Source organism: Hemiscyllium ocellatum, chromosome 6 (genome assembly GCF_020745735.1).
Source record: "Hemiscyllium ocellatum isolate sHemOce1 chromosome 6, sHemOce1.pat.X.cur, whole genome shotgun sequence".
In the NCBI taxonomy this organism is placed as follows: domain Eukaryota; kingdom Metazoa; phylum Chordata; class Chondrichthyes; order Orectolobiformes; family Hemiscylliidae; genus Hemiscyllium; species Hemiscyllium ocellatum.
Genome location: NC_083406.1, coordinates 120036581 through 120053729, shown reverse-complemented (window position 1 = coordinate 120053729; position 17149 = coordinate 120036581). Strand labels below are relative to the sequence as shown.

Here is a 17149-nt window from a genome sequence, read left to right as displayed (position 1 = left end):
GTCACTATGCCCCTCACAGTCTCACAATCTTTTATCTGGCTAGCAGTGAATTCCAGAATTGAACAGGAAGGTGCACTGTGGAGCAGCCTTGACCAATGCGGACAGGGCAGCCTCAGAGGGGTTGAATGGTCTCATCCTATTCTTGCAGGATCTGTTGCTGAACCTTTTGCCTCAGTATCCCAGTGAATTAAAGGTAGCACACGCTCAGTAAAAGGGAGAGTTAGACAAGAATACTAGAAAACAGAGAAATAATTCACCTAACAACCGTACAATGTTCACATTACAGGATTAGTAAGAACAGAGGTATCATAGATATTCACATCCAGTGTTCCATTCAATTCGAGGACACAATTCACAGTTTTCAGAAGTACACTTCAAACATATCTTTGCAATATACAGAATGTTAGTGAGGCATGGAACCCTTCCTTTAAGACTCTTGTGATTACAGTGATGCAGATCAATTGTGGTGAATAAAACCATCACTCAGCTTTGCCTTGAGAGGGGGATGCAGGGCGGGGAAGATAATTATAATCCACATATCTTGGATTTTGCATCGTATCAATGAAGTCAGAGATTGATCTTAGCTGTCGAACTACATGAGGTCTCAGTGTATCTTGCCTGTAAGAACAGCAGCAATTCCTGGGGTTGTGGGTTATGGGAATACGGGTGAACTCTGACCACCAACCTGTGCTCCCTGCCATGCAGCCTTAGCTGAGACAAGGAAGAGAATTTCTCCACGCACTCAAAAAATCTAAATCAATCCCAGACATGACAGACCTGATGGAGTGCTATCTCATCAAAATCCATTCCCTCTGCCACCGATGCACTGTAGCAGCAGGGTTTATTATCAACAAGATACCCGGCAGAAATTCACCAAAGATCCTCAAACAGCACCATCCAAAAACACAACCACTTCCATCGAGAAGGACAAGGGCAGCAGATACATGGGAACACCACCTCCTGCAAGTTCCACTCCGAGCCACTTACCATCCCCCTGACCTAGAAAAATATTGTTAAAAATCACACACCAGGTTATGGTCCAACAGGTTTATTTGGATGCACTAGCTTTCAGAGCGCTGCCTCTTCATCAGGTGGTTGTGATGATAAAGGAGCAGCGCTCTGAAAGTTAGTGCTTACAAATAAACCTGTTGGACTATAACCTGGCATTGTGTGATTTTTAATTTTGTCCACCACAGTCCAAGGCCTTCAACATCTTAGAAATATATCACTGTTCCTTCACTGTCGTTGGGTCAAAATCCTGGAATTCCCTCCCTAAGGCCAGTGTGGGTCAACCTACAGCACATGGAGTGCCGTGATTCAGGAAGGCAGCTCAACCCTACATTCTTGAGGGCAACTAGGAACCGACTGTTAATGCTGGTCCAACCAGTGACGCTCACTTCCCATGACTGATGCTGGTTCGAATGGTTAGTGCAGGCTCTACCAGCCAAATAGCCTCCTTCAGCACTATAACTGTTCCAAGGTTCAGTGAATGAAAAATCTCAAATTGGGGAGTGTGCTCAAAGAGGTAGGTTTTTGGAGAGTGTCTTACAGGAGGAAAGAGAGATAAAGAGGTTTAAAGGAGGGAATTGTGGAGCTCAGGTCTTCAGGAGGCAAGATCCTTCAGTGGCCGTGCAGTGGGTAGTCATCCTTTCCACCCAAGGGGAAAGAGACAGGAAGACAGTGTTGTCCTCACCCAACATCCTGCCTCAATCCAATGCACCGCTGACAAACTCACCACAGCAGAGGGCATTACATTCTCCCCTATGGGTTAGGCTAGTACAGGCTGCACACAATGCACCAAGTATCCTGTGGGGATATGCAGGAATCTTCCAAATTGGGTTAATTACTTAATCAGAATAGAAACATGGGCAAGCCGAGGTATATTGAGATATTTCTTTCCCTCAACAGTGTCACCTCAGAGACCTCAGGCACCCACAGACGATGCTCAGGAAATGATGTAACACTGACTGGGTCAAAAAGGGAAGTGAGACAATCAGAACAGGATCTAAGAGTAAATTTAAATTTAGAAAAGGGTGTCTGTCAGCAGAAATGAGAGTACAAGGGACCACAGTTGACATTTGATCTGTAGCTTGGATTACAGCACCAAAGGATTGTTATGGTCCATTCCGTCTATGTCAAGAAATGAGCATAACTGCCCAGTGACAATCTCTTGCCTTTTCCCCATATTCCTTGCACACGATTTCTATCCAAACAATCATCCAATGCCCCTCTTGAATGCTTCAATTGAACTGGCCTCCACCACATTTCCAGGCAGTGCATTTCAAACCTTAAGCACTCACTGAGTGAGAAAGATGTTTTGCACATCACTTCAATTCCATGTCTTCTCTTTCTTGTTCCTCTGTTCTCCCCCATCGACTCTGTCCAGCCCACTCATGATTTTAAATAACTCCAACAAATCTCCTCTAACTTCCTTCTCTCTAAGAAGAACAGTCCCAACTTCTTCAAGCTCTCCTTATTTCTGAAGTTTCTCATTCCTGCAATGATTCTTGTAAATCATTTCTGTACTCTCTCCAATGCATTCACAACTTTCTTGACGGATAAGTACTTAATATCAAGATGGTAAGTGGCTTGGAGAGGAACCTGTAGATGGTGGTGTTCCCATGTATCTGCTGCCCTTGTCCTTCTAGATGGAAGTGGTTGTGGGTTTGGAAGGTATTGTCTAAGGAGGCTGGATGAATTTCTGCAGGGCATCTTGTAGATGGTACACACTGCTGCTACTGAGCACTGGTGATGGAAGGCGTGGACGTTTGTGGATATGGTGCCAATCAAGTGAGCTGCTTTGTCCTGAATGGTGTCAAGTTTCTTGAGGTGCACCCATCCAAGCAAGTGGGGTGCATTCCATTACACACCTGAGTTATGTATTGTCAATAGTGGACAAGCTTAGAGGGGATCAGGATGTGAGTTACTTGTCGCAATATTCCGTGTCCCTGACCTCGTCTTATAGTCACAGTATTTATACGGCTAGTTCAGCTCAGTTTCTGGTCAATGGTAACCCCAAGGATGTTGATAGTGGGGGAATCAGTGATGGTAATACCATTGTATATCATGGGTGGTGATTTGATTGTCTCTTATTTGAGGTGGTCATTATATGAGTGGCACAAATGTTACTTGCTACTTGCCAGCGCAAGTGTGGATATTGTTCAGGTCTCGTTGCATTTGATCATGGACTGCTTCAGTATCTGAGGAATTGCAAATGGTGCTGAACATTGTGTAATCATCAGTGAACATCCTCACTCCTGATCTTATGATGGAAGAAAGGTTATTGATGATGGTTGGGCCTGAGACACCACCCTGAGGAACTCCTGCAGAGTTGTCCTGGAACTGAAAAGACTGACTTCCAAGCACCACAACCATCTTCCTACATGTCAGGTACGACTCCAACCAGTGGAGAATATTCCCCCCGATTCACACTGAGTCTAGTTTTGCTGAGGCTCCATGATGATAAGGACTGTCACTCTCACCTCACCTCGTGCTGAGTAAAGGTCACTGACTCCTTCCAAACATGCAGCACTGTCTAATCATTGGAAAATTCACAACCTATCAGCCCATCAATGATAGGACAAGGGGAGGTGTTAGACTCAGTACCAGTCAGTAATGGGGTGGGGAAGGAGGTGTGGGGGTCATTACTGGTCAGTAATGGTGCAGAGGAATGAGGCATAGGGGTCATTACTGGTCAGTAATAGGGAAGGGGGAGGAGTTGGGGGTCAGATACAGTCAGTGATGAGGTAAAGCAGAGAAGTTGGGTTCTGTACTGGTCAGTGATTGGTTGGTAGTTTAACAGATATTAGTTCAACAGGCTATTCACTCATACATTAAAATCTTTCCATTTTTGACAAACCAACCCAAATGTTGGGGGCAGCTCTGTATGTAACAGAAGGTTTTAGAATAAATGATAAGTGCAAGGATATTAAGTCCAACATGAAATATCAGTCATGTTATGAGACTGTGAACAAGTCTTCTCACCCGCTGGTGGATGGTGACACACCCATGGTAACTGGCACACCTTGGCATGGTGGAGACGAGGGTTAGTTGGCCTGAGGCAGGGTCGATGCAGAAGACTCTGTCTGTGCCTTCCGCCATGTTGTCCTTGCCACCGAGAATGTAAACCATTCCATTGCAAACCGTCAGCCCGCAGTTCTCCTGCATTCCCAAAAACAAACTGAAGGTCATTATTTACTCATGGCCCATTGCTTCCTCTGCCATTGTGAAATAACCGCGCAGAGGCCAGTATCCCATCACCCTTTATTTACATGTGCACAGTACATGGACTCTGACCAGCTACCTCAGAGCTAGTCTTTGGATTGAGGAGACATCTGTTTATATCTGTCAGCCAGGGTTCCCTGATTAGCCCACATTAACAGCCCCAGTCAAGGAACGCAGGCTCAATAAAATCTACCTGACTGACCCCATTCTAATCACCACAGTCTTTTACTCTCATTACCCTCATCAACCTCTGTTCTTCCTGTACCCTCACCAGCTATAACACCTTCCCCTATTGAGTAGCATTGGCCTAGTGGTATTGGTACTGGGTGCGCAATACAGGGCCTCTAGACTAATGTTCTGGGGGCGTGAGGGTCAAATCCAACTACTGCAGCTAGTGAAAATTGCATTCATTTAAAAAGCTAGAACAGTAAAAGGATGGTTTAATGGTGACCGTGTAATCACAGTCAGTTGTTATAAAACCCATCTGGTTCACTAACGTCCTTCAGGGAAGGAAATTGCCATCCTTACCTGGTCTGGCCTGTATGTGACCCCAGACCCACAGCATTGTGGGTGACTCTTAACTGCTCTCTGGGCAATTCAAGATGGGCAATAAATGCTGGCCCAGCCCGTGATGTCCATGAACAAATTAAGAAAATAAAATGGGTTCCAAGATCTCTGGGTTGTAAATTGACCTGTGCAGTCACACGCAGGATCATATCCTTGGACAGATGCGATCCCTAGATGGAGAGGTAGCCAAATTCTCCTTCTTCAGCTTAAAATATCTATTGCATCACAACTTACTGGAAACACGAACTGATAACAGTGAACGTCACAGAGACATCGGTGCAAGACAGGACCAACCGTGAGAGTGATAGAAATTGAGAAACATACACTGATGGCTGTAGAGGCTAAGGATCAAGGCTGATTACATCACCTTCAACTCCACTTTCCTACCTTTTCCCCATGACCCTTGATTCCCTTCCTGATTAAAAATCTGTCCATCTCAGCCTTGAATACACTTAATGATCCAGCCTTGATAGCCCTCTGTGGTAAAATATTCCACAGAGTCACTATCCTCAGAGAGAAGACATTCCTCCTCATCTCTGCCTTAAACATGAAACCCTTTTTCCTGATGAACCCCTGACAAAGTTATGAAGGAATAGAAAAGACAGCATTATTCTTGAGTGAGATGAGGAAGTTCCGGGTGTGGAGGAGGAAAATTTAAATGGAATATAAATACCTGCAAAGGCTGGTTAGGTCAAATGGCCTAGTTTTGTTTTGAGGGCATGGGCATCACTGGCCAGGCCAGTATTTGATGTCCATCCTTAATGTGCCTTGGGCAGATGATCATGAGCCATTTGAAACTCATAGAGTCATAGAGCGCAGACAAAGACCCTTTGTTCCAATTCACCCATGCTGACTAGGTTTCCGAAACTACATTAGTCCCGTTTACTCTACATTTTGTCCATATCCTTCTAAACATTTCCTATTCATGTATCTGTCCAAACATCTTTTATATGCTGCAACTGCACCTGCCTCTATCAGTTTCTCTGGCAGTTTATCCCACATATGAGCGCCCCCGCACCCTACTGTAAAAGATGCCCCACAGGTCCCTTTTAAATCTTTCCCCCGACCTTAAACCTATGCCCTTTAGTTTTGAACTCTACCCTAGGGAAAATACTTTTACTGTTCGAAGAGTTGCTACAGTATAGTAGCAAGCCATTTCACCCATCGAGACCACAGACCCTCCGAACAGCATCTCACCCAGACCCACCCCTCCTGCCCTATCCCTGTAACCTTGCATTTCCTATGGCTAGCCCACCTAGCCTGCACATTCCTGAACATGATGGGGCAATTCAGCATGGCCAATCACCATAACCTGCACACCTTTAGACTGTGGTTAAAAAAAAAACCAGAATGCGTGGAGGAAACCCACACAGACAGTCACCTAAGGTTGGAACTGAACCCAAGTTTTTAGTGCTGTGAGGCAGCAGTGTTAACCACTGAGCCACCAAGCCACATTAATGCTATCACATTTATCTCATGATTTTATAAAATTCTACAAGTTTACCCCTCAGCCTTCAATGTTCCAGTCTGTCCAGTGTCTCCACACCATGCAAGCCATTTCAGACAGCTGTTAAGAGACAGCCACTTGGGAGTGGACTTGTTTGTCATTAGCCTATAATCTTGTGCAATATTTTATATCCTGAAGGAGTGCAACTCCGCACTTTCAGATGCTCCCTTTCTGGGCCCTGAAGTAGGAGTGGAATTGTAGGAAGATACATCTCGCCACATCATTTTGTGCGGCCACAATTAGAAATGACTTTGACCCTAATTTGAAAAACAGCAACTTAGCGAGGGTCACCTGGCGACGCTAAGGGTGAGATGGGGGAGAATAGCAAAGCAACTGAAACGATGCAGAAATTTGTAGTGAGTTGCAATTTGTGGTGTGGGAGGCAATTCCTGCATTATTTACATACTAGCAATGGCAATCCTTATCCAACTCATAGTTATTTACCCAGCAAGTCCCACCCATTTTTAACATATGCTATTTCTGAAAGAGACATGGCAAAACTTCGATACGTCTCATGAATCCTTCAGAGAATAGACAGCCTGAACATTCAACCCAGACTAGTTGCCATGAGCTTACCAGAGGTCCTGGAGTATTATCCATCACTGTCCAATAGTTGTCTATTGGGTCGTACTTGTACATGTTCTCCATGAGACCTCCCATAATATAAATCATGTCGTTTACGGTGACTGCATTGATGCAACGTTGAGCAAATGGACTTGAAGTTGCAAACGTCCAGTCATCTTTCACTGGGTCATAACACTGGACCTTTCCACAAAATAAAACAGACGTTGACTGTTAGAGATCCACACATAAACCGGGCAGGAGGAAGTAAGTCAGCCACTTCATAGAGGTGTATAAGATGATGAGAAGCATAGATAGAGTGAATAGTCAGAGACTTTTTCCCAGGATGGAAATGGCTATCACAAGGGGGCATAATTTTAAGGTGATTGGAGGAAGGTTTAGGGGAGATGTCAGAGGTAGGTTCTTTACACAGAGAGTGGTGGGTGTGTGGATGCGCAGCCAGCAATGGTAGTAGAGTCAGATATATTAGGGACATTTAAGCGATTCTTGGATAGGCACCTGGATGATATTAAAATGAAGGGTACAGAGGTTAGTCTGATCTTAGAGTAGGATAAAAGGTTGGCACAACATAAAGGGCCAAAGGGCCTATACTGTGCTGTATTGTACTCCTTTCAGTCTGTCCCATATACATTAGCCTGTAGGAACATCACCACTCCTTGCCCATGCCAAATGATTGCGCGTTCAGATTGGTGGAGGTGGGTTCAATTGAGGCATTCAAGAAGGTATTGGATGGTCATTTGATGGCAATGATGTGCAGGAATATGGAGGGAAAAAAGGGGATAGAGGAGCCAGTCCAAGCATGATGGGCAGAATAGTCTCTTTCTATAAGACAACAACAACAAAAAAATTTGGAGTAGGCCATTCGGCCCCTCAAACCTGTTCCATCAATCAATAGGATCATGGTTGATACAACATTTCTCATGCCCACTTTCCTGTAACCCTTGATTCCTCAACTGATCAAGAATCTCTCTCAGCCTTAAATATAGACAAGGACTCTGCTCCCACAGCTCTCTGTTATAAGGAGTTCCAAAGACTCACAACCCTCAGAGAAGAAATTCCTCCCCATCTCAGTCTCAAACTGGTGTCCCTTTATTCTGAGACTACACCCTCTAGTTCCAGACTCTCCCATGAGGGAAACATCCTCTCAACATCTTAAACCCCTTAAGAATCCGATATGCTTCAATGAGTTTTTGAAACTCTCTTCATCGAAAAGGTGATGCGAGCAGATTCCTTGATTATGTTTAAGACAGAGGGGGATGGATTGTGGATTTGCAAATGGGGGGATGAGTGAAATAACCTTACTGAATGACAGAGCAGAATGAAAGGACTGAGTGGTCTACTTTTCCTCTTAGATCAGACTATTGTACACACTATCGTGTGTGCTTCATTTTAAAAACCTAGGAACAGTATTTCTTTGTCAAAGAGAAAACACATAGGAATCCTCATCTGGAAATTCCAGTTACTGTAAAATTCCAATTGGTGGAATGCCAGATCAAAAAAAAGTTGATAGTTTTATTTCTCCTTCCGGGTGTTTTTGCAAACATTTCGTGTAAAATCCTACTGTATTGATCGGATAGGAACCAGATGGCCACTTTGTTGTTCTGTTAGACTTGTAATAAAATGTCTTTTCTTTTTTTTTGGTTTACAGGTGGGAACCTGTACAGTCTTGCCATGGTATACGTGTAACTCTCAGCTCAACGTCTGAGAATGCGCCCTCTGGCTCTAGAGTCTCCCAGGAGGGGAATCATTCTCTCAGTATTTTACCTGTCAAACCCCTGAAGAATCCAATAGGTTTCAGTGAGCTCTCATTTTCTAAACTCCAATGAGAGTCCCAACCTGTTTAGCCTTTGCTTAAGACAACCCTTCCAGACCAGGGATCATCCTCGAGAACCTTCCCTGAACTGCCTCCAATGAAATAATATATTTTCTTAAATAAGGGGACCAAAACTGCTCTCAGTGCTCCCGATGTGGTCTAACCAACGCTTTGTATGGTTGCAGTAAGACCTCCTACTATTATACTCAAATCCCCTTAAAATAAGAGCCAACATTCCATTAGCCTTCCTGATCCCTGCTGCCCCTGGATGCTAGCTTTCTGTGTTTCATGCACAGGTCCCTCCAAGTCCCTTAGTCTTGCAGCTTTCTGCAGTTTTTTTTCCATTTAAATAATGCTTTATAGTTTACTTTTCCCATTTTCCCATAAGGAGCCATAGCAAAACTAGAATCAATGTGTATCAGGGAACAAACTCTCCGCTGGTTGGAGTAATAACTGGCCCATAAGAAGATAGTTGTGGTTGTTGGAGGTCAGTCATCTCAGCTCTAGGACATCTCTGCAGGAGTTCCTCAGGATAATATCCTAGGTCCAACCATCTTCAGTTGCTGCATCAATAACCTTCTCTCCAACATAAGGTTAGAAATGGGGATGTTTGCTGATGATTGCACAATGTTTAGCATCATTCACAACTCCTCAGATACTGAAGCAGTCCATATTCAAAGGCAACAAGATCTGGACAGTATCTAGGCTTGGGCTGACAAGTGGCAAGGAGCATTCATGCCGCACAAATGCCAGGCAATGACCATCTCCAATAAGAGACAATCTAACCACTGAACCTTGACAGTCAATGGTCTTACCATCCCTGAATCCCCCACTATCTACATCCTGGAGATTACCATTGACCAGAAAGTCAACTGAACTTTCCACATAAAGAAGAACAGGTCAGAGGCTAGGAATATTGCAGCAAAATAACTCACTTCTTGACTTCCCAAAGCCTGTCCACCACCTACAAGACACAAATTAGGAGTGTGATGGAACACTCACCACTTGCCTGGATGGGTGCAGCTCCAACAACACTCAAGAAGCTTGACACCATCCAGGATAAAGCAGCCCACTGGACTGGCATCACTTCCACAAACATCCACTTCCTCCATCACCAACACCCGATCACAGCAGTGTGTACTATCTACAAGACGCCCTGGAGAAGTTCACTAAGGCACCTTCCAAACACATGCCCATTTCCATTTAGAAGGCTAAAGGCAGCAGATACATAGGAACACCACCCCCTGCAAAGTTTCCCTCCAAGTCACTCACCATCCTGATGTGGATATATATTGCTATTCCTTCAGTGTTGCTGGAATTCCATACCTAACAGCATTGGGGGTCTACCTACAGCACACAGACTGCAGTGGTTCAAGAAGGCACCTTCTCAAGGAGAGCAACTAGGAATGGGCAATAAATGCTGGACCAGCCAGTGATTCTCACAAAATCCTGGAATTCCTTCCCTAAGGGCATTACAGGTCTACTGCAGAACACGGACTGCAACAGTTCAAGGAATTCCAGAAATTTGACCCAATGACAATGAAGGAACAGAAATGTTTCCAATCAGGATGATGAGTGTCTTGGAGGGGAACAAGCAGGGGGTGGTGCTCTCATGTATCTGCTGCCCTTGTCCTTCTAGATGTAGTTCTAGAAGGCACTGTCAAAAGACATTTGGGGTAGTCACTGCTACGATGTAAGAAACATGACAGTCAATTTGTGCACACCAAGCTCCCACAAACAGCAATGTGATCACAACCAGGTAATCCATTTCTTTGAAAAAGTGATGCCGATTGAAGGATAAACATCAGCCAGGACACTGGGAGGAGAACTCCCCTGCTCTCCAACTAAGTACTGTCTTGGAACCTTTCAAACAACCTGGGATAATTTAGGAGGTGATTCAAGAATTAGTCTTTTGTCTCACTGGGCTAGCGTAGCCGCCTGAATCCTTGGGTTTTCACAGCAAAAGGGAGGAAGGTGGTTCCTTACCTTACTGGAGTTGAGTTGGTTGGTGAGTGCACCTCCTATCACGTACAGCCTGCCTAAGCAGGCAACAACTGCTGCTGAACTCACAGGTTCCAACAGAGGTGCAGTGAACGACCAGCTGTTCGAGTTGGGATCGTAACATTCAACACTGGACATCCTGCTGAAACCATTGAAACCACCCACAGCGTAGAGCTGACAAAAAAACACACACAAAATCAAGTCAGTATTTTGGAGATGGAGAGAAGTTTTTCTCTCAGGGTGCAGTTTTCCTGTGGAATTCTTTTCCACAGAGTAACAGTAATATGTTCAAGGCTGAGTTAGAGATTTTCTCTAGACAAGGCTTACAGAGTGACAGATAGGGAAGTGAGATGAGAGCACAATCAGATCAGCCACGGTGCAGTTTGAAGGGCTGAATGGCCTGGTCTTTCTCCTAATAAAGATGTTCAACTGTTTACAGGATCTTTGTGTCCTACCTCACTCACTGTCCACACTCTTGAACAGTTACACACTATCTTCACAGTCTGAACTTTCAGATCCACTTGACAATGACAATACAATGACATCATTCATTTAATGATCATGGGTGAATTGTTACACACAGTAACAGGGCAGTATGTACGATGGATAGGTGTTACATCTAATCCATTAGTGAACTGGGTCCCAAATTTAAAGGAGGTCAGGCAGCATCCAAGGAATAGGAAATTCGACGTTTCGGGCATAAGTCCTTCATCAGGAATGAGGAGAGGGTGCCAGGCAGGCTAAGATAAAAGGTAGGGAGGAGGGACTTGGGGGAGGGGCGATGGAGATGTGATAGGTGGAAGGAGGTCAAGGTGAGGGTGATAGGCCGGAGTGGGGTGGGGGTGGAGAGGTTAGGAAGAAGATTGCAGGTTGGGAGGGTGGTGCTGAGTTGAGGGAACCGACTGAGACAAGGTGGGGGGAGGGGAAATGAGGAAACTGGAGAAATCCGAGTTCATCCCTTGTGGTTGGAGGGTTCCCAGGCGGAAGATGAGGCGTTCTTCCTCCAACCGTCGTGTTGTTATGTTTTGCCCAACCTGCAATCTTCTTCCTAACCTCTGTTTCCTGTTCCTGTCCTTTCCTTTCCTTCTTGAGGTCATACTTTTATACAACCCCAACTCACATGACCATGACTGCATCCCTTCTGAGTCAATCAGGAAAATAAGAGCAAGTACTTTCTGGTGCTCCAGGAAGGAGGTCGTAAATCTGGTCAGACCACATTTGGAGTATTGTGAGCAACTTTCAGCCCCATATCTCAGGAAGGATGTATTGGCCCTGGAGTGTGTTCAGTGGAAGTTCACAAGCATGATCCCCAGAGTTAACATGTAGGGAACATTTGAGGACTCTGATTCTATATGGATGGAGTCTAGAAGGATGAGGGTGGATCTGATTGAAACTTACAGAATATTGAATGGCCTGGACAGAGAGGATATTGGGAAGATGGTTCGATTGGCAGGAGAGACAGGACCTGAGGGCACAGCCTTAGAGCAAAGGGAAGACCCTTTAGAACAGAGATAAGGAGAAATTTCTCTAGTTAGAGAGTGGGGAATCTATGGAATTCATTGCCACAGAAGGCTATGGAGTCAGGTCATTGAGTATATTTAAGACAGAGATAGGTTCTTGAGTATCTTGGGGATCGAGGGTTACGGGGAGAAAGTGGAAAAATGGGGTTAAGGAACCCTCCTGCTCCTCGGACGCTGCCTGACCAGCTGCGCTTTTCCAGCACCACATGTTTTGACTCTGATCTGCAGTATCTGCAGTCTTCACTTTCTCTTGCTTGAAACACCTATCAGCCATGATCGAATGGTGGAGCAAACTCGATGGGCTGAATAGCCTAATTTATGCTCCTATGGTCTTTTGGTCTAACTTGAAAGAGTGCGGAAAAGATTTACAAGGATATTGCTGGGGTTGGAGGGTTTGAGCCACCGGGAGAGGCTGAATAGGTTGGGACTATTTTCCCTGAAGCGTCAGAGGCTAAGGGCTAACTTTATAGAGGTTTATAAAAACCATGAGAGGCATGGATAGAGTGAATAGCCAAAGTCTTTTCCCCAGGATAGGGGACTTCAAAACTAGAGGGCATAAGTTTAAGGTGAGAGGGGAAAGATTTAAAAGGGACCTGATGGGCAACTTTTTCACACAGAGGATGTTTTATTCAATTCATTTACAGGATGAGGGTGTCACTGGCTAGGCCAGCATTTATTGCCCATCCCTAATTGCCCAGAGGGCAGTTAAGAGTCAACCACATTGCTGTGGGTCTGGAATCACATGTAGGCCAGACCAGGTAAGGATGGCAGTTTCCTTCCAGGTTTTTTCAACAGCTGACAATGGAGTCATTGATATCCTAAATTCACCCAGTCCCATTTGTCATCATTAAACTCTTAATTCCAGGTTTTTGTTGAATTCAAATTCCACCATCTGCTGTGGCAGGTTTTGAATCCAGGTCCCCAGAACATTAGCTAGGTCTCTGGATTAACAGTCCAACAATTATACCACTGGAATGAGCTGTCAGAGGCAGTGGTGGAGGCTGATACAATTACAACATTTATAGAATTTCACAGAATTTTCATTGAATCCCTACAGTGGAAACAGGCCCGTCCAACAAGTCCACACCAACCCTACAAAGAGTAACCCACCCAGACCCATTCCCCTACTACTCTACATTTACCCTAGACTAATGCACCTAAACTACACGTCCCTGAACACTCTGGGCAATTTAGCATGGCAAAATCACCTAACCTGCCTTTAAAAGGCATCGGGATGGGTACATGAATATTAAGAGTTGGAGGGATATGGGTCAAGTGTGCCAATTAGGGCTAGATAAATTTAGGATATCTGGTCAACATGGACAAGTTGGACCGAAGGGTGTGTTTACCATGTGAGGACTGTTTAAATCGCCTAACTCTGCATTCACTAGGTTCAGAAGCATGAGAGAGAGTCGCATTGAAACATCATAAATTCTGACAGAGCAAGACCCACAGGATGCAGCATCACATTTGTTGCCATCTGGGGTCGAGGTCCAGTCAAGGGCATCATAGCCTCAGGATATACAGTTGGCTATTTCAGACTGAGACAAGAGAAACTTCTTCTCGAGAGGATGTTGAACCTGTGGAATTCTGTATCACAAAGGGCTATGCAGGCAAAACGCTTGAATATATTTAAGAAACAAAACAAAGATGGTTTTCTAGAAGCTAATGGTGTCAATGAGTATCGGGAGACAGCGAGAGAATGGCAGTGAGATAAAAGATCAGTCATGATCATACTGAATGGAAGAATGCACACAGTGTCTTAACTTTAACCCTAATATCTGCTTCTAATTCCTGTTCCTGTTTCTCCACAGCTTAATGTTTTGATTAAATATGTATTGTTTAACTTCATGCCAAACAGGTCTTGGGTTGAGTTTCTTGCTGAAAGGGAGGATATTTTTATTCCAACAGAAACAGGGGGTGAAGCAAATTCTCAAAAGGTCTGGCATGCAGATAGACATGGAGCAAGTGTGCATGTCCACCAGTCCCTTATGGTATCAGGACAGGTAGGTAAAGTGACTAAGAAGGCATAAGGGTTGCTCACTGTTATTAGCTGAAGGATAGCTGGGGTGGCATGGTGGCTCACCAGTTAGCACTGCTGCCTCACAGTGCCATGGACCTGGGTTTGATTCCAGCCTTAGGCGACTGTCTATATACAGTTTGCATGCTCTCCCTGTATCTGCGTGGGTTTCCCCCTACAGTCCAAAGATGTTAGGTGAGGTAAATTGCCCGTAGAGTTCAGGGGTGCATAGGTCAGGGTAAATATAGGGAATGGGCCTGGATTGGTTACTCTTTAGAGGGCTGGTGTGGATTTGTCGGGCTGAAGGGCCTGTTTCCACACTGTAGGGATTCTATTCTATAGAGTTTAAGAGCACCAGGTTGTGCTGGAACTGTATAAAACATTAGCTCAGCTCCAGAATGGTGTACAGTTTTGGAATTCACATTATAATAAGGATGTGATAGCACTGGAGAGGATGCAGAGGAGATTTGCCAGGATGTTGCCTGGACTGGAGCATTATGAAGAGAGATTGGATACACTAGGGTTGTTTTCCTTGGAGCAGAGGTAGCATTGCAATGAATAAAATAATTAGGCGCGTAGACAGGAAGAAACTTTTCCCCTTGGTGGAGGGGCATAGGTTGAAGGTAAGAGGCAGGAGGTTCAGAGGGGATTGTGAGGAAAAATGTTTTTACTGAGAGGATGGTGGGGATCTGGAACTCAATGCCTGTAAGGGTGGGAGAGGCAAACATAAGAGGTATTTGGACATGCATTTGCGATGTCAAGGCGTTGAAGGCTATGGGATTAGAATAGTCAGATGGTTATTTTTGACTAGCACAGACTCAATGGGCCAAAGTGTAAATGAAAGAGGTCATTGAAAGTTCACAAAGGGTCATAGAATCATAGAGATGCACAGCACAGAAACAGACCCTTCAGTCCAACTTGTCCATACCGACCAGATATCCTAAATTAATCTAGTCCCATTTGCCAGCACTTGGCCCATATCCTTCTAAACTCTTCCTATTCAGATACTCATCCAGATGCCATCAGAATTATTTTTTCAAATACTTTCTGTAAAACATATAACTGCTTCCTTTGCTCTGGATTCTGAACTGTGACTGGCTTGAAATGGTGCAGACTTTATCTGATTCAGTTGGTGGGAAACCTGTTCAGAATAGATTGAACTGGAGGAAAACTTGCTGAGAACAAGTTGCCCAGCTGATCTCTCCCATTGATGAAAAGAAACTCCCTCATGTTGACATCAAAATGAAACCAATGTGTTAATTTTGAAAGAACAAGCGAATAAATCTCTCAAAAATGGTATTTTCTGCAGCACTAGAGTGTGTGAGACTTCAAAGACAACACCTCATGATGAATGCTGGAAAACCTCAGCAGGTCTGGTAGCATCTGTAAGGAGAGAAAAGAGCTGACGTTTCGAGTCTAACTGACCCTTTGTCAAACAAAGGGTCAGTTAGACTCGAAATGTCAGCTCTTTTCTCTCCTTCCAGATGCTGCCAGACCTGCTGAGATTTTCCAGCATTTTCTCTTTTGGTTTCAGATTCCAGCATCCGCAGTAATTTGCTTTTACTTCATGATGAATGACTTGGTCACACACACAGAATGTCTGAGCAAAAGACTCCAGAACATTCTACATTTCATCCTTTGCCTTCAAAGATAATTTTTATTGTAATTATTATGATAATAATTAATAATAATCATTGAGATAAGCTACTTTTACAGAAGGCCAATTTCTGCACAGAAATCAATTAAGTTTTGCTTTGATAATGAACCAATGATTATGTTCTTTAAGGAACCTGGTTGTGTTGAAACCGAATAGATGTTTGATTGGTCACTGGAGAAAATTGTTTTAACTTTTGCTGTCACTCATGCAGCAGTAGGATCAGAACAACAGTGTAAGCCTCTCACCTCGGTCATAACTGAAGTGAAACCAGGAAGCAATTGAAAATATCACAGTGAGGTCAAGATATTTTCAGTTGTGAAATTGGGGGATGGTAGGACAGAACTGGATTGCTCTTTGAAAGGAAGAACTAACTTAGTCTGTCAGCAACCAAAATGGCCACTTTCTGGGCAGAAGCTGTTTAAAGTTAATATGAATACACTAACATGTGCACCTCCCAACTGTCTCTCACATGCACCAACTCTCCCACACATGCGCACACAACAGAGTACGGAAATCACAGAATTCCGATAGCGTGGAAGAAGACCATTCAGCCCAATGAGTCCACACCAACCTTTTGAATAGCATCCATCCACATCCACGCCCTATCTCTGCATTTCCCATGGCTAGCTCACCTAGCTTGCATATTTCTGGACACTATGGGCCATGCTGTGAGACAATGTGCTTAGAGTCATAGAGATGTACAGCTCGGAAAAAGTCCTTTTGATCCAATTCGTCCATGCCGACCAGATACCCTAGTCTCATTTGTCAGCATTTGGCCAATATCCCTCTAAATCCTTCCTATTCATATACCCATCCAGATGTCTTTTAAGAGGTGGCATGGTGGCTCAGTAGTTAGCACTGCTGCCTCACAACACCAGGGTCCCAGGTTCAATTCCCACCTTGGGCAACTGGCTGTGTGGAGTTTGCACATTCTCCCCATGTCTGCGTGGGTTTCCTCCGGGTGCTCAGGTTTCCTCCCACAGTTCAAAGATGTGCAGGTCAGGTGAATTGCCCATAGTATTAGGTATATTAGTCAGGGTAAATGTAGGGGAATGGGTCTGGGTTGATTGCTCTTTGGAGGGTCGGTGTGGACTTGTTGGGCCGAAGGGCCTGTTTCCACACTGGAGGGAATCTCATCTTAAAAAAAAAGATGTAATTGTACCACTTCCTCTGGCAACTCATTCCATACACGCACTAATCTTTGCGTGAAAAAGTTGCCCCTTTGATCCCTTTTAAATCTTTCCCCTCTTATCCTAAA

General features: G+C 44.4%; 1 protein-coding gene across 1 annotated transcript in view; it reads right to left on the bottom strand.

Moving 5' to 3' along the window:
- Positions 1-1103: 1103 nt before the first annotated feature.
- The window catches only part of LOC132816561 (kelch-like protein 24), a 29338-nt gene continuing 13292 nt past the window's right edge, over positions 1104-17149 (bottom strand). The window contains exons 6-8 of the mRNA XM_060826324.1: positions 10680-10868; positions 6875-7063; positions 1104-4161 (exon numbers count right to left, since the gene is read on the bottom strand). Of these exons, the coding sequence (XP_060682307.1) occupies positions 3952-4161; positions 6875-7063; positions 10680-10868 (588 nt within the window). The 3' untranslated portion in view covers positions 1104-3951. The remainder of the gene's footprint in view (positions 4162-6874; positions 7064-10679; positions 10869-17149) is intronic.